The 23,485-nt window shown below is 30.3% G+C and overlaps 1 protein-coding gene across 1 annotated transcript in view; it reads right to left on the bottom strand.

The window, feature by feature from the left end:
• Positions 1 to 23,485, bottom strand: part of LOC129912229 (uncharacterized) — a 71,657-nt gene that overhangs the window by 12,827 nt on the left and 35,345 nt on the right. The window contains exon 2 of the mRNA XM_055990379.1: positions 440 to 675. Within this exon, the coding sequence (XP_055846354.1) occupies positions 440 to 604 (165 nt within the window). The 5' untranslated portion in view covers positions 605 to 675. The remainder of the gene's footprint in view (positions 1 to 439; positions 676 to 23,485) is intronic.

Below are 23,485 nucleotides of genomic sequence, written 5' to 3'. Positions count from 1 at the left end.
CCAGAATTTTTACAATTTAGTTTTTAACAGTCCATTAAAAAAGTTATTAGAAATCTACTACAACTACCTACATTGTGTTCATAAAGATTTTCTAAGAATTTGTTCCATTTTTATCATTATTTTTCCTCCATCCATCAATAACAGAGCAAGATTGTATACGTTTCATCTCACTAACCTACCTTTCATTTAGTCCTCTATCACTCTTCAGCCCATAAAACTATCCTAAATTTATTCAAAAATTGCTCCAAATATTCATACATTGAAACGACTTAATTTGTCAACACACAATATTCACCTCAAATCTAGTGCGATCATAATTTAGGTACTTAAGGCACACCTCTTTTTTTCTTTATACTCCATCAAAAACTTATCGTAAAAAACAAAAAAAAATAATAAACCTTTTTACATCAAAAATAGTTACGACATAAAACACACTTACATTAGATACGCCTGCAGCTAGACACACAGCCCAGGCCCACCCACCATCGGGGGCGACAAAATTGTCACCTAAGTCACTTTTGTCGCGTCGTTTTTTCTTTGCTGGTTTTGTTGTTTCATTGTAGACTTTGACATTATTTTTCTCTGTTAGCCTCTCTTCATCCATTTTAATCTGTTTTTTATTTTGGTTTATTTGTACTTTTTGGTTTCACCTCCTTTTTTGTTATGTTCTAAATTCTGAAAAAGAAAAGCGGATATAATTTAGTGGATTTATAGGTGTGTCTTTATGTCAAAGAAAATTGTTGATGTTTTTTTTTTTATGTAAAAAAAAAAGAATAAATGCAAAAAAATACAATTTTGGCAAGAAACTTAAAATAAAGTTGTTAAAGTGTTTTGTTACTGCTCTTAAAGATAACCTATAACTATAAAAAATTCATTAGTAAATCATTTGTATGAGTGGCAACCGTCCATAGCAACCTGCTTGAATGACTTAGCAAATTATTTGATTGATGTTCTTGTCTTTTTTTCTATCAACATTTTTTAATTCAAACTTCAGTTTGATGTCATTCCATAAAAATAGCAATTTTAATTTTACAGACATTCACATGTTAAGTTTATGAGATAATGAATCAAGAACTTTGTTTTAGAAAAGTTCTATTGTAGGTAGGTATGGATGAATAAAAATAGTTAAGAGATTTTAAGAGTACGAGTTAAGATCACAAAACAACAACTTTTGAATATTGAATTTGTCATGGGGGCCATTTTTGTTTTTGAAAATTTTCATACTAAAAATCAATATTAAGAAGCGAAAATCTACAGCGAGTTTTTGGTTTGACTTAAGTGATTCAAAAGGCCAGCTTTAAACAATTTTTAGTATTTTTTTTTTTTTTTCGAAAAAGGGTAATTTTTGAAAATGCAAAAACATGACGATGTGTACTTTGAAAGTGCATTTTCGGACATTATTTTTATAAAATACTGAAACTCAGAATATGCACCTACAAACAAATATTGGAATTCAAACAAACTTTTGGAAAACAAAAATGTGAAACGATGGTTTTTTAGTTTTTTTTTTTTAAGATAGAAAAATAATTGGGTGAGATGATACCTTTTTTGTTTCTGTCATATTTTAAACATTGCAAACATCCAACTAATTACACTGGTCTATAAAGAAATCCAACTTTTAGTGAAACTATACTTTTCTAAAGGATTTTGGAATAACGAAGTCGGAATTGCTCTGGCACGTCAGGTTTTCAAGATATTGCCGTTAGAAAACTGCTAAAAATGCACTTTTTTGTTGTTTTCGAAGCAATATTTTTACGTAAGGTATCTAATCTTTTTCAAATAAATTTGTTCAGTTTCAACTCTCTCAATAACTCTTTTCTTCTCCGAAATATCTTAAATTTAAGTAAGTTAAGTTGGTTTGGCAAACCTATTGCACCATAAATAAACTGATCTAAAAAAATTCACATTTATTTTCTAATGTATTTTTGGTTTGCTTATATTGAATAAGAATTCAAAAATTTCCGAATCTTAAAATGAAGTGATAATCACGATTTCTTTTGTTAATCGGCGTATTATTAGTACCTACCTAGGTAACCAAAAGTCAATTTTGCAGGGACTTTTGACTCTTTTTGTGGTTATATAATTTTGTATTCAATCCTAAATAAAAATTTAAAATCCAAAGTACCGAACTTTTTTTTTTTGAAAATTTGTATATTTTTACGATATGGGCAATACGACACGAAGCGACTGCTGTACCTCCTTTTTTTTATATCGGCGATTTTGGTAGCGTGAATATTTAAGAATTAATAAAAGCCGACTTTGACTTGATTTTTTCTGCTGTTAAAAAAACTAAGAGAATGGAGTACCTACAGAAATTTTGAGCGTTTGTTGAGGTAATTCGATATCTATACTTTTAATTAAAATCCAGTGAATTTTTAGAGTTTGGTGGCTGTCCAAAGTATTGTTCTCAAATTGTCTTTTTTAGAGCCAAGCCGAACATAATTCAAGAAAGAGTTTCTTCTAGAGTTGGGGAAATTAATGATGACTAATGATGAATTAGCTAGGTTAAATGTTTTGTTCCAATCCAATAGATACTTGAAAATTCACAAAACCTTTGTAAAAATAATGATATCGAAATAAAAGAATTTTTTAATTGAATTAAACTGAATTTATGTAATTTTTTTTGTAAACCTTATTCCTTCACAAACTGCAGTTTAATTCCCCTAAAATTTGTTTAAATTGACAATAATTAAAATGAGCACCTCAATTTATAAACATTACATTTTCTCATGTAACAACAAATCACTGTAACCAATTAAATGATGGCTATCGAAAAAAAGGCCATTTAAATGCATTACAAAACGGTTTTTCGATAGGTACAACAATTTAAATGGTTAACAATGTACTCCTTAAAAACAAATTCTCTGATCCCACCTAGGTTTAAGATTCTTAATTTTCTCTCACCATTAACACTGTTTGTACTCTTGCATTGATAAAAATCTCATTTTTCTTTCAACAAGTGTTGCCACTTTATTACAACGAAAAGGAATTTAAATTTAAAAATACTTTTTTTTTTCAAATTAGTAGATTTTTAATTCATTACAAAGAGCTCTCTTAAACTATTTTAAAATGTTTATCGACAAAAAAATAATGGGAACCTTCATGAGCCACCATTTTACCAAGAGAAAACCACCTTGTTACGTGAAATTCTTTAGTCGTATAGGTCAAATGTTTGCACAAATGATAAAGCTCAAAATTTCATTAAAAAAGTTCTTTAAGTGGCAACACTAACCCACAAAGTACGTCTGTCACTGAACAACTATTAATATTATTTTCTCCAAACAAACACATTATAAATAAAACATAAACCTGTAAATTCATTTCAATATTTGCCAGGTACCTTAATTAGAGATCACTAAGACCATAAAAACTCACATCAGAAATGACAAGACTTCTCTTCTATAATGCCTTAACAAACAAAACTTAAACCGCAGTTAAGAACATGAGGCAGATCAACAAGTAGTTAAAGATTATAATAATGCCATAAACATCTTTTGTAAACAAGATGCATTCATGAGATATACATAAAAAAAAACACACCTTGTGGCTTCGAATTCGGACCCTATCAACCCGGCATGAGTTTTAAGTAGGTATATCAAATCAAAATGCATTCTTGTTTTGGTTTGATTTTTGAGACATTTTTTATTAGATCCAATCAATATTCGTCGGAAATAGCGTGTATACGGTTAAGAAGATTTGAATTGAAACAAATTTTAATAATCTTTAGGGTTAACACAGGTTGTTTAATGCATCTGGGGCAACGCATGATAGTTTTTATTGAGGAAAGTGAATAAAAATGCAAATAGAAGTTTGGAATTATTTGGGAATTTCTGGGAACTTCCTTCAATCTTCTCTTTAAATTTTAAGAAAAAATATGAACTTCCGTCAGATTGTTGATTTTTGTAGGAATCAATAATAATAAACTATATTTTTTTTGTCATTTAGGTTTTTTTTGTTTTTGTTTTCTTTTTTGTTTAATAATTTTGAAAAATTCTTTCAACAACAACAAAAAAGTACACTTATGGATATCTATAATAACATTGGAGCACGTGATTAGACAACTCTCTACGTGACTTTATGAAAGGAAACCGCACTAACGCTCTATAAGCGGATTGAGAATTTGAAATACTTGGAAGGCGTGTTAGGTACGACTTGCAGGCAAATGCGTTGCATTTGACTTGAATGCATTTTTTTTGGTGACATAATTCAGCGTCTTTTTTTGGGATTTGTTTGCTGCTTGCTTTATAAAAGCATGTCGGTGCATAATTTTGTGAGTTAATTTGATGAAAATAATGATAAATTGTAGAAAGCAAGCAAAAGGGTCTTAAATAATATTTATAATCCGTTAAGATTTAGAACAGTGAATGTTATTGTGGTAGTGGTGGTATCAATATACACAGATGGTTTAATAAGGTACTTTACTTATACTTCATAGAGGAAGTATTGAATTCAAAGAAATTCAAGTTATCTGTTTAATTTAACAAAAAAAAAACAAAAACTCTGATATCATTTCCAAATAAACATACAGGAATGAAAAAGCATGTGGATAAAAAGGTTAAATATAAAATAGATACCCCAAGTTTAATAATGATCTTGCACGGACAACATATTTTGGGTTTCGAAACACAAGTGTAGTTCTACGTGGCGCACGTCAAAATCCAAATATTAATAAAAAGCAAAAAATATATGTAGAAACGGTTACCGCATCACAAAATCAGATAATTGCGGAACTGGACAAAATGTTCGACTTACAAATGTTCTACTCTACTTTTAGTGTTTTTGTTACTTGGGTTTTAGCAAGGCAATCAATTTATAAGTATTTAGCGATTTTGAAAGAAAGCCTTTTTTTCATACCAGCATGATACACAATTTACCTACAAATCTTTTTTTTTTAGTTTACTTCAAAAGTGTTAGTTAAATCATCGCTGATACGATTTTTTTAAATGCCCACTGATTTCAATGTTTTTTATGACCAGTGTGCGTGCATTGGGATGTGGATACGAATATCTTTAAAATCTGCTTTCAAAATTCTGCTTTTCAAAATTCTGCTTTTCAAAATTCTGTTTTTCAAAATTCTGTTTTTCAAAATTCTGCTTTTCATAATTCTGCTTTTCAAAATTCTGCAAAAAATAAAAAAGGGTTTGGGAAAATGTTAAAAAGCGCGCGCTTTTAAACATTTTCCAAACCCTTTTTTAATTTTTTGCAAAAACTTGTAAAATCATCTTCTTGAAAAATTTTCTGCTTATTTGATTACTTACCTTCATAATTTGTCATTCTTTGAAAGCAAATTCATTCTTGTTTTATAAATAAATAAATTTGAAAATATTAAGAAAAGGTTTTTAATACATTTCCGAAAATAATTAAAATTTTTTTAATTTATCAAATAAAGATGAATATTCAAAAATTTGAATAAAAAAAGGAATATTTTGTATCAAACAACATCGGTTCCAATAAGTTAAACATAGATTTTATTTGAAAGAAAGTCAGTCTATGCATTTTAAAAAATATTTGCGACACTTAAACAAATAAAATGCACGACTGGGGTCGCACGTACTTGCTCTTGCAGTTTAAAACACTTTTATGTTAGTTTACTTGTAGATTTTAAGAGCTGCCTCTGTATAAATCAATTAAAGAAATTTTGTTGATGTTGGGGAAGAGCCGACATTTAGGGCAAAATTTTGTTAAATGAAAAAAAAAAATGTTTTTTTATTTGACTTTTTTTGAATAAAATAAGAATGCAGTTTTATTGTAATTGCTTTGAATATTACGTTTGTAAAGTTTAATCAAAATCGTTAGATACATTTTATAGTTATTTGGTATAATTTGAAAAATTTGTATGGGAGGTACACTTTTTTGACTTTTTTAAGAAAAACTAAAAATGCAGTTTTGTTGCAATTGCTTCGAACATTACGTCTGCAAAGTTAAATCAAAATCGTTAGAGCCGTTTTCGAGTTATTTGGTTTGAATTGAAAAATTTGTATGGGAGGTACACTTTCTAAGTGAGATATAAAAAAACGAAAAAAAACCAACTTTCAGAATTCCATAAAAATCATCTGTACCAAATTTGAAGAAAATCCATCCACCCGTTTAGGCTGTGGAAATGTGTACAGATGGACGCACAACCGCACAGACGCACAGACGTACAGACGCACGGACGGAATTGCGGGACCCACTTTTTTGGAATTCTCCATCATCGTAATGTTGGTTTTGATTAAAACCTCAAATTTTTTTTTCGACACGAAACCAATACTTGCCCTATAGAGCAAGTAAAAAATTTAGGAAAGTACCAATGTTGAATTACATTAATGAGGTATATTTTTCTTTAGCTTTATGCTATAACAAAATAAAAACAGAATTAGCAGAATTTTTTTGTTCAAAAATAATGCTGGCAGAATTTTGAAAAGCAGAATTTTGAAAAACAGAATAGAAAAAAAGCAGAATTTTGAAAAACAGAATTTTAGCTGAAAAAACAGAATTTTGAAGCCAGAATTTTGACCCGATCCCGTTTTTGACACGATAATACTGAAAAAACATTTTTTAATATTGAATTAATGATAATTTGACCAATTATTTGAACTATTAATGTTTATGTTGAATCGGGCTTTTTTGGTCACTTCCTTTTATATGCAAATAAAAATATAACAAAATAATATTTTCATGTAAGTTTAAACAATTTTTGTAACAGTGTAAAAAGTTTTCAATGTAATATTTAACAGATTTAATAAAATACCCCTGAAGAAGTCGAGAAATTACGACGAAACGTAGGGAGAAAGTATGAAATAAAGATTTTTATTTGCATATAAAAGGAAGTGACCAAAAAAGCCCGATTCAACATAAACATTTTTTAATATTGATTTTCATAGCTTGGGTTCGAAAGGGTTAATAATAACAACGACGTTTTAGTGAATTAGAAAATTGGAAAAAGTAAAAAATGCTTTTATAAATTTTTTTAACTTTGAGCTCGAATAACTTTTCAATGGTTAGATTAATGAAAAAAGAAGGTTTGTTGAAAACTTGTTTCCTTAAAATATGCTATGCCCCTTTAATTTTCCTATAATTGTTAAATTTGTTACAATTTTTTAAAAAACAAAAAACGAATTTTTAATAATTTTGCCAAACTTTGGACCTCGATTATCTATTAAACGGTTAGATAAAAGAAAAAAGTGTTTTTTTTTTTGTAGAACGTTCAATTTCCTACAAGAATATCCTAAAGAAATTTGCCCTTATAATTGTACTGTTCAAATGTTTTATTACTATTAAGTTTGGCAGTTAATGTTTATGTGAATTTTCACCTTTTCTTTTCCTTAAAATAAATTAATCTATTTTCAAACTCAAATAAATACACCTCACTTTACTATGAAATGTATTCTTTCACTTTCAGAACCTAAAATTGTATGTTAAACGGCTTGTTTCTTTGAGTTGGGAACTAAGAAATTTTCTTGTGTTTTTCTTATAACTACAAATGAGTGAAACAAAAAAATATATTCCCACAGAATTCATAACTTTCTATAAACACCAGGAAAGTAAAAAAAAAATGTTTATATAATACTCTCGTGTATCCCATAATTTTTCTATCGCGTGATTGCATGTTTTGTTAGCTTACTTGAACTATAAGTAAAACAAATTGACAAAGTCACACAAGAAAAAATTCTTAAAAATGTTATTGTAAACACAATAAATTAATAATAATAACGTTTTTATTTGTGACAAAAAAAAAATGCATCAGCAATGCATGAGAAAAAGAAAAATTTTGTTATTTTTCAATTAAAATGATTGCCTGTCACCACTTGCAAATAGATATTTGTTTTTGCAATTATAAAAGCACATTAATTTATTAATTAAGACGAGAAGCTTCATTTAGTTATGAATTTAAATGTTAAAGTCAATATTTGATGAATTAATTTAAATAAATTAGAAAACTTGAATCTATTTGTACGAGAATTACTTCAAACTTTCGTTTAAAAACCTCTTTTGAAACAAATCTTTTTTAAGAATTTTATTTGCATGAAAACATAAATATTTATCAAAGCCCTTGAAGAAAAGCACACTTTCCTAATTTAAATATTAAATTTTAATTTTTTTTTCTGAATTTTATATTAAAGAAATTTAAAAAAAAAAAAAAACTTTGTGACATTTTTAAAATACCATAAAATCTTACTAAAATAAATAAAAGCTATGTTTCCATCACAATCCGGAAAATATTAACTAGCTGAAATTTTAATGATAAGATAAGTTAGGTATTTTTAACGTCACAAACTCGATTTAAATTTTTTTCATTTTATCACTTTAATCTAAGATCAAATTTGGGGAAACCTAGTCATAACAATTTAATAATCATAAAGGGAGTTTTTTCTTTCTTACTTGATAAAAAAAAATGTAGACGATATACCTATTTATGATTAATTAAAAAAAATTAAACATTGATTCGAATCACACCAGTTCAATAACCAAACAACAACTCGCAGTTAGATCTACATACATTATCTACATATATCTACTGATAAAATAGAGGTGTGCTTGTTCTTGTTATTATTAAAAGATTTTTTGAGTTTTTAGATATCTTATCCTAATTCAGACTTAACGATTTAATTATTATGCCACTTATTATAACATAATCATGATCTTATGTTTAAATGTTATTTTGAAAATCATAATTTAAAGAGTCTATCAGCTGAAAAAAAAATAAAAAAACAATTCTCAAAACAAAATCTATGAAAATTATTCTATTCTTAAATTTTTAAGTTAAGTTAAAGTGAGAAACCTTTTCAAGAAATAATTCTTAGTTCTTTATACACACAAGTGCCTATATTTATTTTATAACTGTTAAAGAGAGGAAAAGAGAAAAGGAAACAACCTCTTATTCAACTTTTCAAATTGCATTTCTTTTCACAAAAAAGTTTCAAGTTCAAAGTTTTCCCTTCGAGTAGAAGGTTTGTTTTGTATTGCTAAGAGTTTTTGATGTAGGTACCTTATACAAAAGATTAATGTGTGTTTCTTCAACCCGAACTTTTATCTTTACAAAACAAAAATAAAAAAAAAAATAATAAATAAAAAAGAAGACAAATTATTTTATGAGGGTTTACTTAAGAAATAGTTAGCTGAATGTGTACGTTAATAATAACATTCCTTTCAAGTAGAGACTTTTCATGAATAAAGAATACAAAAAAAAAAAAAAAACAAAGTTAAATCAATATAAAAAATATTTTTGGTTGCATGGAAGAAAGAAAGTACATAAAAGAGTTTAATAATAATTTTAATTGAAAAATATTTTCAAGACAATACATTTTTTTTTTCCTCATTAAATTGAAGATTTCTTCTGAACTTATTTTTAACATTTTAATGGGATGCACCAAATAAAAACTTAGGCAACCATGAGCAAATATCAGTTTATTAGGAGTGAATATTAATGAATGGCTGCATTTAATGGTACAGAATAGATAATTTCCCAATTCATAAACTTAAAACTTTAAAGAAGGATCTGGGCCCTGTTGCACCACCCACTTTTCACTTTGCATTTTGCAAAATAATACTTTTCTGGAAACTAAAAGTGCAAAGTTTTTGAAGTTATACTTCTTATGGGAGGGTGGGTATGAAAATTTACTTTTTGACAAGAATGTCAAAGGGATTATGACGCGATCACCATGGAAAGCAGGGCTGTCGTTTCACCTTTAGAGTAGGCAGTACTTTAGTATTTAAAAATGCAGTACGCCGCAGTACGGCAAACATAAAACACACAACACGTTGCAAGTTACATGTTTCATGTGGCAAGTTGCATGTGGCAAGTTGTATGTGGCAAGTTGCATGCGGCAAGTTGCGTGTGGCAAGTTGCGTGTGGCAAGTTGCGTGTGGCAAGTTGCATGTGGCAAGTTACATGTGGCAAGTTGCATGTGGCAAGTTGCATGTGGTAATTTCTATGTGGTGAGTTGCCAGGGTTGCAAAAAGCTCACATTTCAGCTCAGCTGACAGCTCAGCTCAAATTTGAGCTAGCTTAACTCATTTGAGCTGAGCTGAAAGTGAGCTGAGCTGAAAATGAGCGCCCAACTTCCAACGCCTATATCTCGGAATTTTGAAAAAAATGAAAAAAAAAATTTTGATGCCAAAAGGTAGCGGGGACTCTAACCTACATTTGGGTACAACTCTCATCCCTGTAGGTCCACGCGTTCTCAAACCGGGAGAACTTAAAAGTAAAAAAAAAATTAGGCACGATTCTGATAAAATAGGCATGATGTGGCGGTTTAACATGGAAGATGATTTTTTAAAAATCTGATAATGTGCAAAGCGTAGGCCCATGACACAAGCTATTATTTGGCATCACTCCCAAAAATTACTCTCAAGCGGTTTAGCTTCTAGGAGCGTTCAAAGATTCGGGGATTTTTCGAAAAAAAAATTTTGCCCCAACTTTCAAAGGCGATTTTCTCGGAATTTTGAAAAAAATCGAAAAACCGGATTATACCACTATCGGCTAGCTGAGAATATAAGCTTTCATATGGTACCACTCCCCTGTCTCTAGATCAAAGCGTTCCAACGCCTATATAGCGGAATTTTGAAGAAAATGAAAATAAAATTTTTTGATGAGAAAAGGTAGCGGGGACTTTAACCTACATTTGGGTACAATTCCCATCCCTGTAGGTCCACGCGTTCTCAAACCGGGAGAACTTAAAAGTAAAAAAAAAAAATAGGCACGATTCTGAAAAAATAGGCATGATGTGGCGGTTTAACATGGAAGGCGATTTTTTAAAAATCTGACAATGTGCAAAGCGTAGGCCCATGACACAAGCTATCATTTGGCATCACTCCCAAAAATTACTCTCAAGCGGTTTAGCTTCTAGGAGCGTTCAAAGATTCGGGGATTTTTCGAAAAAAAATTTTGCCCCAACTTTCAAAGGCGATTTTCTCGGAATTTTGAAAAAAATCGAAAAACCGGATTATACCACTATCGGCTAGCTGAGAATATAAGCTTTCATATGGTACCACTCCCCTGTCTCTAGATCAAAGCGTTCCAACGCCTATATCTCGGAATTTTGAAAAAAATGGAAAAAAAATTTTTGATGCCAAAAGGTAGCGGGGACTCTAACCTACATTTCGGTACAACTCTCATCCCTGTAGGTCCACGCGTTCTCAAACCGGGAGAACTTAAAAGTAAAAAAAAAATAGGCACGATTCTGAAAAAATAGGCATGATGTGGCGGTTTAACATGGAAGGCGATTTTTTAAAAATCTGACAATGTGCAAAGCGTAGGCCCATGACACAAGCTATCATTTGGCATCACTCCCAAAAATTGCTCTCAAGCGGTTTAGCTTCTAGGAGCGTTCAAAGATTCGGGGATTTTTCGAAAAAAAATTTTGCCCCAACTTTCAAAGGCGATTTTCTCGGAATTTTGAAAAAAATCGAAAAACCGGATTATACCACTATCGGCTAGCTGAGAATATAAGCTTTCATATGGTACCACTCCCCTGTCTCTAGATCAAAGCGTTCCAACGCCTATATAGCGGAATTTTGAAGAAAATGAAAATAAAATTTTTTGATGAGAAATAGTGGAGTAACTAAAGCTCAAAAATTGGCAATATTAGGGAACCCGGCCGAACAGCTTAGATTTTGATGATCTTTTTTTTCAAACGTCGGTAATTAAAAATACTTTAAAGTCTATAGATTAAAAGTTGCCGGTGTTGCCGTTTTGATTTTTTAAATTTAATTGAATATTTTTGTGAACAAAAACTAATTTTTTTCAAAAATTTTTCTTAAATTTCATAAATTAATTGATGCCAAAAGATTGTCTAGGAAATTCAGGGAAAAAAAATATATGGGAGTGAGGGACAGTCTTCCATAGTTCAAGCGATAGATGCAATTTTCTTATTAATTGACTTCAAACATAAAAAAAAATATTTGAACACAATGGCAACACCTACAATATTCAAATATACATTTTTTAAAAGCTAGAAGCTTAGTCATATATGTAAAATTAAAACTAAGTTAATTGAACGAACGGCTTTTGAAAGAATAGTAATTGAACTCAGATTTTTGAAAAAAAAAAATTATTGAAAAAATTTTAACATGTCGTTTTTTAAACTTGGTCGTAATATAAAATGCATTTATTTTCAAATTTTTTTGGCCGCATTTATTATGATTTCAAATTATAAAAGGAAATGTCAATATGTATTACGGTTTATGAAAAAAATTAAAAAGTATTTCATTTTCGAAGAACTTTTTTTAATAAAAGTTTTGAAAAAAATGTAACTTATTTTTTTTTAAAGTTCAACATCTAAACATAAAATTATTTTTTATTCATTTAATAACCCTTACTGTTGTAAGTTAAATAGCAAAAATTTAAAGTTCCTATTTACCACAGTCTTTGAGAAAATTAATTATTTCAATGCAAAAATTCAGTTTTAATAAAAAAAAAAAACATTGAAATTGAAGTAATTTTTCATTTTTTTTTTTTCAAAAGTGTGATATATTTTACCTTTTTTGATTCGAAATTCAACTGATAATATTTATGGCCAAACATTTTTTTTTAAATAAATTCATATTTTATTAGAAAAAGTTCGGAAAAAAGTCATTTTAAATTTTTCTAACAACATTTTTTTTTTTAATTCTGAGTTTGAGGACCATTTTTTCAAAAAGTATTGATTAAATTTAGTGGATTTAAATTTAAGAGATAAGAATGAGCTTCTGGCTTTTTAAAAATGTATTTTAAAATATTGTAGGTGTTGCCGTTGTTTTCAAAATATTTTTTTTGTGTTTTAGGTCAGAATGTTAGAAAATTGAATTTATCGCTTAAACGATGGTAGATTGTCCCTTACTGCCTTTTATATATTTTCCTTAAATTACCTAGAGAATCTTTTGCTATCATTTATTTTATGAAATTTAAGCAAAAAAAATGGTTTTGTTAAAAAAAAATTAATTTTAATTTTAAAAAAACAATACGGCAACACCGGCAATTTTTAATCTATAGACTTTAAAGTATTTTTAATTACCTACGTTTGAAAAAAAAAATCGTCAAAATCAGAGCTGTTCGGCCGGGTTCCCTAATAATTTGCTTTAGTTACTCTACTAAAAAGGTAGCGGGGACTTTAACCTACATTTGGGTACAATTCCCATCCCTGTAGGTCCACGCGTTCTCAAACCGGGAGAACTTAAAAGTAAAAAAAAAAATAGGCACGATTCTGAAAAAATAGGCATGATGTGGCGGTTTAACATGGAAGGCGATTTTTTAAAAATCTGACAATGTGCAAAGCGTAGGCCCATGACACAAGCTATCATTTGGCATCACTCCCAAAAATTACTCTCAAGCGGTTTAGCTTCTAGGAGCGTTCAAAGATTCGGGGATTTTTCGAAAAAAAAAATTTACCCCAACTTTCAAAACCGATTTTCTCGGAATTTTGAAAAAAGTCGAAAAACCGGATTGTACCGGAATTTTTTTTTTATGATAAAAATAGAAATATTTTACTAAAAAAATAGAAATATATTTACTATCAAAAACACCAAGAGAAAAAATCACGAAAAATTATCTGTCTTATTTATAAAAATATCTATGTGTTAAAATAATTCCATTAATAACTAGAACCAAACATCTTAAGCTATGGTGTTATATAAAAGTTTAAAATATCTTCATATTTCATTATACTTTCCAAATAAAAAGCAATGTATCCTATCACCCATCACAGCTCAGCTCAGCTCACTTTACCTTAGCTCACCCAACAGCTCAGCTCACCCAACAGCTCAGCTCACTTTCAGCTTAGCTCAAATGAGCTGAGCTATGGTACATAGCTCAAAAGTGAGCTAGCTCAAAATTTGAGCTGAGCTGCGAGTTGAGCTGAGCTCACTTTTGAGCTTTTTAGCAACCCTGCAAGTTGCATATTGCTACTACTAGTGCTGAAGCACACACAATCCTCATAAAATTACCATAGAGCATATTTTATGCGCAATTTGTTTACTTTCGTTAAGCATATACCGTACGTTCTGAACCGCACAACATGAGTAAATTTCACAGATTATATTGAAAACTACATGGACGCAAGGAGGATGAAAGAATTAATTTATTGTTCACTTGATAAAAATGTAAAAAACGAAGTTTGGATTAATTAATTTAATAATAGAAATTAAAAATATCAAATGAAATTCATTTATATATACTGAATGAGAAGTATAACTTCAGTCGCGTGTACATGTACACACACTCTTTTTTTTTTAATAAAAATTAAAAGTCACCGACTTTGCACTTTGCAATTTTTGATATTTTTTTTTTTTTTGTAAAGTAAAAAGAGCGGGTGTTTCACCAACTAAAAATAAAAATAATTTCCAAAATTTATTCTTAATCTTACATCTCTCAAGTAAATATTACTTAACTCTTCATTTTCAAAAAGTCGGTCAAGACGATTCATTTAAATTTATCATTTAATATACCCGCACTTTATTGCAAGACTTTGCAAAATTTGATTGCAAAGTGCAAAATTTTTTTTTAGTGCAACAAAATCAAAGACTTTTTTTCAAATTGGCAAAACTTTGCGCTTTTCTGAAAAGTACTAAGTGTTTTGCAGATTTTTGGTTGGTGAAACAGAATTTGCAAAGTTAAAGTGCAAAGTGGTTGGTGCAATAGGGCCGTGGTGTCTTCAAGAACATTTCGAAAAATAACATCAGCAACAGTCAGTCTGGCAGAACCGTTCTTTTAAATATGATTTTCTTCCAAACTACTAAATCGATTTCAATGATTTTTTTCATATAAAAAGATTTATATAATTTTAATATAAATCAAAAAAAAAAAAATTAAATTAAAAAAAAAAAATTTTTGGTTTTATAAAAAAAAATGATTTTTTTTTTTTGAAAAATCAAATTTTCGAAAACGTGATAGGTAATTTTTACAAAATTCGATTGGCATATTAATTTTATTTTACCTTTTTTTTTTAATTATTTAACTGCAGTTTTTTTTAACAGATTTAAAATACTGAAAATATTTTTTTCTAAAAAAAAAAAACAATAATTTAAAAAATAAAATTGAATAGGTATAGGTACTTGTTTTGGACATCTATTTGATTGAAAATGTTGTTTTTTTTTTTTAAAGCGATTTTTATTCTTTTTATTTTTCATATACGTTTTTAAAAATGTGTTGTACCTACATAAAGAGATTTAAAAATTTTAGCAACTTGTACTCTTGTACACTCATTCATTTTCTTTAAATTGCTATTTGGGTTTTTAATGAATTAAACAAAAAAAAAAAAAACAATTTTTTCTATTTGAAACACTACACGTTATTTATTAAAACATGGACTAAGATATACACTGATAAAAGTAATAATTTAAAACATCAAAATTTTAAATTTTAATTTTTAATTTGCTTTAAAAAAATTACAAAATACAAAATTTCCAAAAAAAATACCACAAATGCACTAAACATTCCAACAATCAAACATATCCAAGCAAATTTAAAATGATATAAAGAAAATGGTATTGCTTCTTGTTCCACAAAAACCTGGCCCAAATCAGAATATGTACATGTTACCCGCATTTTTAGCTTGATAATATGCATTCCGTGTCCATTTTTCAATCAAACCCGTTGGGAAAATATGAATAATATAATCACTCAGTATTTCTTTAAATGGTGAATTTTTTTTGTAAAAGAAATACAAAGAAAAATTGCTGCAAGTTATCTTTAATAATATGAAATTATGGTTTGATTTGTGCATCCATTTAAAATTCCAACAAATCACTAGCATCGGCATAAGCGAAGCTGGTATTCTTCATTGAATATAATTCACGGGTATAAGTTTAAAAAATTCATCCACATTATTATACTCTCAAAACCATCTGGTTTATATGAGAGTTTCTTATAATAAACCATAATAGTAATCCAACATCATAATTCGGACCTTATTCTCGATAAGATCTTGAATTGATCAATTTTGATGTAAACTGTCAAAAATGATGTCATAAATATTAGGTAATAATTCACAGAAATAAAAGCAAACATCAGAATTAGAAAATAAAACCAATATGATTTAGTTATTGATTTCTCCAAGGACATACTGATGAAAATTAGGTAAATTTTACTAAACGATTTCCATACATCTATAAGATCGCCGGAAATGAAATCATTCAGCATATCAGCGAGAATCAAATATAAAACCAATTGTTTGATATCGATTTGAACAAACGTTGCATTGTGTTTTTCCAAAAATCCCAGGAAAAATTTGTCTAGAATAACCTCCAATATAATGAAGTCCTTTCTTGTCCTTATACGAAAAAACACAAGGAGGATCTCTTATTATAGTTGTTCGAAAAATAAAGCCATTCAAGTCTTTTAGTGAATTGGGTAATAAAGTTTCATTTGAAAATACAAATTCTTGAATTGGATTATCAGCAAACGGAAGGAAGTGTTGGCTGCAAATTCAAAAATTCTTGTAAAACACTCTTTCCAAAGGATAACGAAATTATTTCGAAGTTCTTCGAGATTACTTCCATAAACTTTAGTACTTTTATTTTATTCACCAAGTGATGAAAAATTGAAAAACTGCTTAACACTTGAATCAAAAGTATAATGTTATCCTCAACACTTTTTAAATCATCATTTGACGAAATGGTATTTAGAATTGTCACGGGAATATTGAATGGTTTATGAAAAATAAAGTTTCTGCAGCTAACACAAATATTTAACATTCTAATAGATAGTTTTAATTATCCTATTAAAAAAGTCATATTAAATGATGAAATTAATATTGCGTGCTTAGAATAATTACTATATGCTTTTTACGCATTTCACAATTGAAATATCATTTAAAAAGACTGAGTTTACACTCTGGGCGCTTTCAATTTTTATCACCTAGCTAACACATCTCAGTAAATTCGCATGCTTCTTCAAAATATGAAGCAATAACTTTAAGCATCACCAAACTATCCTCTTTTCAGTTACAAATTACAATCTATTCATATTTCCATAGAAATTCATTTTTTGTTTGTAATTTTTTGGTGAAAAGATAAATGTTTTTTATCTATAGGCAATTTTAATTGAATATAAAACCATTAAAAATAAATTGCACGACTGGGGTCGCACGTACTTGCTCTTATGGTAAAAGTTACTCTAATGTTCAAGCTTTTCACGGAATTTTATAAGTGGTGCAAAAAAAAATAAAATCTCTTGTATAAAAAGGAATTTTCGAAAATCGTTAGAGCAGTTTTTTTTTTTTAAATAATTTTTTATATAGGTATACAAATTTTCTAACATTTTTCAAAAAAAAAGTTGGTATGCCATTTTGAAGAAATAATTAACTTACACATAAAAACGAAATTACAAAAATTTCCCCCAATACGTTTCCAAAAAATTGATTTTTCAAAAAAAAAAAAATTTGAAATCTTATATATAAAAATGAGTTCGTTAAGTGTGTGTGGCCGATAAACTCGCGTTTGGCTGGTCCGATTTTGGTAATTTTTTGTTTGTTTGAAAGGTATTAATATGTAGATGGTTTGTATCAAAAAAAAATAATACCTTTTCTCCCACTTTCACATAGCTGTCAATTTGTACGAGTGAAAAAACACTCTTGCTTTTTAAAAAGTTTAACTAAGCTTTATTTGTAAAAAAATATATTTAGACAGGCTTTCAAAATAATTACACTGGTTTACAAGGGTTTTGTTGCCGAAACAAAAATATACTTTTCTGAAGGTTTTCGGTGTGCTGAGCTCGAATCCGAAGTCAAAAACAACCAATCAGCTCCCGTTTTTGAGATATTACCGTTAGAAAATGCAAAAAAACGTTTTTTAAGTTCTTCGGATATTATTCTTTTGTATAAGGAAAATTGTTTGAGCATACATAGTAACGGTTTCTATAAGAACTGTTTTTCATCTTTCGATACCTGTTTAAATCTTTTCAATATCTTTTGTATTGCCCGAGATATCTTAAACTGAAGTCAGTGGGTTTGGCTTCATATATCATAATCATAAAGAAGATAATGACGTTATAAAATTTATAAAAATACCAAACAACTGAGGATATCTCGGGCAGAAAAAAGATATGGGAAAGATTTAAACAGATTTAAAAAGGTGCTAAATAGTTCTTATAAAAACCGTTACTAAATATGCTTAAACAATTTTCCATATATAAAAGAATAAGGTCCGAAGTGCTGTATTTCCTAACGGTAATATTTCAAAAACGGAAGCTGATTAATTTTTTTTTGACTTCGGATTCGAATTCAGCACACCGAAAACCTTCAGAAAAGTATATTTTTGTTTCGGCAACAAAAAAAAAGTTTAATTTTGTTAATTAGTGTTATTATTGTTTATAGTCTGTCTGTGATGCCTGTCAACGTTTGAATTTGCTTGAAGCAGACAATCATTGGGACTCAACGCTTCCTGGTGCATTTGTTTTGTCTTCGCCACATCATATTGGTCTCAGTAATATAATCACATCTAATCCTCCAAATCGACTCGAACTTTAGCATAATTTCCGTGATTACGATTAGATACACCGAATGCGCCGTGTGACATTAAATCCACATTATGATTACACAAATGAAAAAATGTATATGCGAATAAAGCATTGGCACTTCGCACTATTAGGATTGGTTGCTCCAAATCGTGAAGAGCAAGATGTTCTTGATCAAGAAATACTACGCGGAAGGCAATACAATTGCGTTGAATTAAGAATATTTGTGCAAACCAATTCCCGAAGTATGACACTATTATGCAAGGTGTCATCAATCAGAGTTGTGGTTTGTATTTCGTAGATGCACCCGATGGTACCTACGTAAAAAACATTTTTGATATCATTACTTTTAGCATAAATACGATCTGAAAATAAAATAGCATTGGCTCTGGAAATTGCAGCCATGTTATTAGATGGTGGCCGTACAGCACACTCGGTTCTTAAATTGCCTTTGAATATTCAGGTTAATGAAACACCTACAGTACCTTGCCATATTGTTAGGGCCAATCGAACAAAATACAATTTTTTGGTTCATGTTGCTGAATTTTCAAAGTTTTTGTCGAAATATCTTGAATTTTATTTGTCCCATTTACTTGCACTTATCATGTAGATACGGATTGACTTAAAAAAAGTCAAAGAATTCATACTTTTTGATACAAAATAACGTACAATAGGGGATAAGCTCTAAGGTCCAATTTATTCACACTCCATTAAATTTAAAGTCGCCATTAAAAAAGGGAAATTTTAAAATTTGTATGCGATTTGACAGTTTTATAATTTTTAATGGAGCCTTTAAATATAATGGAGAGTGAATAAATTGGGCCTAAAAGACGTTTCCTATGGAATTCACGCCCGGATAATTACCAGACCGGTCCAATACTTAATTTTTTTGTACCGAGGAATAACGTGACATGCTTAACTTCAATGGCAAGGATCGCATTTTGCATAAACATAGAAGCTCTGATCGTCTGGATAGTACGTAATTTTCTAAGATTTGGAGTAGTTTTTTTTTCGTATAAGACCAGGCAAGTACGTTAATCAAATAAAAAAACATCCTCTGATCATTATTGGCTGTGCTGCTATTTCAGGAAAAGGATGAGGTTCTTTTTATATTGTGGAAAACGCCAGACCAAAACAAAAGGAGCTTGGGAACGTTTTGATTCTACGATTTCAGAATAGGCTCGAGACTCGAAGCATCTATATCTATGCAAGACTGGGTCCTTACCATAAAGTTAAGAATGTCACGTTATTCCTCGATATACAAATTCAAGTATTGGACCGGTCTGATAATTCTCCCGGCATGAATTCCATAGGAAACGTCTTTTGGAGCTTATCCCTTATGTAGGGGAGAGTGGGGCCAAATGTAACACTTTTTTCTAAAATCGATGGTTCTCCTACAAATTTGAAAGTGGGTCAACCAGACCTTTTTTAAATTAAAGACCCATGTTTTAGCTCCAAGATCCATCATCCAAATTTACCAAAACATAACGGTAATGTTGAAAAATAAAGCTTCCAAAAAAAAAATCGTGTTGTTTCAACTTACCCCACATACGGGGCAAAGTGTAACACATACCGGGGTAGGTTGTACCAAGAACTAAAAATAAGAGAAAATACCTTTATTTGTTTATATTTATTTATTTTTAATTAATAACAATAAAAACAAACCTCAGTCATGAAATTTTGGTGCAAATTTGTAAAAAGTGGAGCAAATCCAAGATTTCCAGAGAAACTTTGACAGTAGTCTTAAATAAAAGTTATTCGAATTCATAAATTGTTTTATAAGCTTTATAAATTCAAGTGGTGGTTCAAAAATGTGTTTCCAATTTCAAAATAAATACAAATTCAATTACAAGCATTCATATTTAGGGTTGTTAATTATATTAGGTAAACAATTTTTCAGTATAGGTAGGTTTTTACATGGTACAACTTGCCCCGGAAAAATGTTACAACTAGCCCCAGCATGAAATTTGGCACATAAAATCAATTTAAAAAAAAAGCGAAACTGATATAGACATAACATATACACGCAATTTGAGCCAAAACACAGTTGCATATAACAAAAAAACACTTAACACTCTATCTTTTTCGGGTAAAGAGGTAGACCAAAAATAAAATTTAAAAAAAAAGTTACAAACATGCATTTTTTGGGCACCACTAGTGTAACTTCTCACCCTGTCATCTAATCTTCATCTGAAGAAAATGTGCCGGTAGATATGCAAAAATTGAGCATTTTTCTCCTTTACGCGTTTCTTAATATTGAAAGGAACATCGCTTTTTTTAGCTGTTAATTCTTACCCCTGTTACATTTAGCCCCACTCTCCCCTACGTTATTTTGTATCAAAAAGTATGAATTCTTTGACTTTTTGAAGTTATACTTCTTATGGGAGGGTGAGTATGAAAATTCACTTTTTGACAAGAATGTCAAAGGGATTATGACGCGATCACCATGGGTAGCAGGGATGTCGTTTAACCTTTAGAGTAGTCAGTACTTTAGTATTTAAAAATGCAGTACGCCGCAGTACGGCAAACATAAAACACACAACACGTTGCAAGTTACATGTGGCAAGTTGCATGTGGCAAGTTGTATGTGGCAAGTTGCATGTGGCAAGTTGTATGTGGCAAGTTGCATGTGGCAAGTTGCATGTGGCAAGTTGTATGTGGCAAGTTGCGTGTGGCAAGTTACATGTGGGAAGTTGCATGTGACAAGTTGCATGTGGTAATTTCCATGTGGCAAGTTGCCAGGGTTGCAAAAAGCTGACATTTCAGCTCAGCTCACAGCTCAGCTCAAATTTGAGCTAGCTCACTTTTGAGCTAGGTTCCATAGCTCAGCTCATTTGAGCTGAGCTGAAAGTGAGCTGAGCTGAAAGTGAGCGCCCCCAACTTCCAACGCCTATATCTCGGAATTTTGAAGAAAATGAAAAATAAAATTTTTTGATGCCAAAAGGTAGCTGGGACTCTAACCTACATTTGGGTACAACTCTTATCCCTGTAGGTCCACGCGTTCTCAAACCGGGAGAACTTAAAAGTAAAAAAAAAAATAGGCACGATTCTGAAAAAATTGGCATGATGTGGCGGTTTAACATGGAAGGCGATTTTTTAAAAATCTGACAATGTGCAAAGCGTAGGCCCATGATACAAGCTATCATTTGGCATCACTCCCAAAAATTGCTCTCAAACGGTTTAGCTTCCAGGAGCGTTCAAAGATTCGGGGATTTTTCGAAAAAAAATTTTACCCTTACTTTCAAACACGATTTTCTCGGAATTTTGAAAAAAATCGAAAAACCGGATTATACCACTATCGGGTAGCTGAGAATATAAGCTTTCATATGGCACCACTCCCCTGTTTCTAGATCAAAGCGTTCGAACGCCTGTATCGCGGAGTTTTGAAGAAAATTAAGACAAATTTTTTGATGCCAAAAGGTAGCGGGGACTCTAACCTACATTTGGGTACAACTCTTATCCCTGTAGGTCCACGCGTTCTCAAACCGGGAGAACTTAAAAGTAAAAAAAATAGGCACGATTCTGAAAAAATTGGCATGATGTGGCGGTTTAACATGGAAGGCGATTTTTTAAAAATCTGACAATGTGCAAAGCGTAGGCCCATGACACAAGCTATCATTTGGCATCACTCCCAAAAATTGCTCTCAAACGGTTTAGCTTCCAGGAGCGTTCAAAGATTCGGGGATTTTTCGAAAAAAAATTTTACCCTTACTTTCAAACACGATTTTCTCGGAATTTTGAAAAAAATCGAAAAACCGGATTATACCACTATCGGGTAGCTGAGAATATAAGCTTTCATATGGCACCACTCCCTTGTTTCTAGATCAAAGCGTTCGAACGCCTATATCGCGGAGTTTTGAAGAAAATGAAAACAATTTTTTTGATGCCAAAAGGTAGCGGGGACTCTAACCTACATTTGGGTACAACTCCCATCCCTGTAGGTCCACGCGTTCTCAAACCGGGAGAACTTAAAAGTAAAAAAAAATTAGGCACGATTCTGATAAAATAGGCATGATGTGGCGGTTTAAAATGGAAGGCGATATTTTAAAAATCTGACAATGTGCAAAGCGTAGGCCCATGACACAAGCTATCATTTGGCATCACTCCCAAAAATTGCTCTCAAACGGTTTAGCTTCCAGGAGCGTTCAAAATTCGGGGATTTTTCGAAAAAAAATTTTACCCTTACTTTCAAACACGATTTTCTCGGAATTTTAAAAAAAAGTCGAAAAACCGGATTGTACCGGAATTTTTTTTTTATGATAAAAAAAGAAATATTTTACTAAAAAAAATAGAAATATATTTACTTTTAAAAAAACCAAGAAAAAAGATCACGAAAAATTATCTGTTTTATTTATAAAAATATCCATGTGTTAAAATAATTCCATTAATAACTAGAACCAAACATCTTAAGCTATGGTGTTTTATAAAAGTTTAAAATATCTTCATATTTCACTATACTTTCCAAATAAAAATCAATGTATCCTCTCACCCATCACAGCTCAGCTCACTTTACCTTAGCTCACCCAACAGCTCAGCTCACCCAACAGCTCAGCTCAACCTTCAGCTCAGCTCACTTTCAGCTCAGCTCAAATGAGCTGAGCTATGGTACATACATAGCTCAAAAGTGAGCTAGCTCAAAATTTGATCTGAGCTATGAGCTGAGCTGAGCTAACTTTTGAGCTTTGTAGCAACCCTGCAAGTTCCATATTGCTACTACTAAATAAAAAAATTTAAAGACATCTCTACAAAAACTTTAAAAATTCAGCAGCATGAACCAAAAAATTGTATTTTTTCGCTTGCGCCTAATAATATGGCAAGGCTTTTTGATACATTATAGTCCTGGTATATCCAATGAATTCAAAAACTCCGTTTGGTAATTTGATACATTGCTTTCATTTGTGATAAGGTCATCCGATTTGTAGGCAAAACATTGTGCATTTATATAGTTTAAAATTGTTGCATTGATTTCAGAAACATTTTTATTTGTACCAGCCATTATTGAACGTTCACTCAGCCAAGTATGATTTTTGTAATTTGTTATTATACTTGGAAATACATTTTGAATCAATTCATTTT

The sequence above is a fragment of the Episyrphus balteatus genome, chromosome 2, assembly GCF_945859705.1.
Source record: "Episyrphus balteatus chromosome 2, idEpiBalt1.1, whole genome shotgun sequence".
NCBI classification, from domain to species: Eukaryota; Metazoa; Arthropoda; class Insecta; order Diptera; family Syrphidae; genus Episyrphus; species Episyrphus balteatus.
The sequence above is the reverse complement of the archived record's forward strand: the minus strand, read 5'-3'. Positions and strand labels throughout refer to the sequence as shown.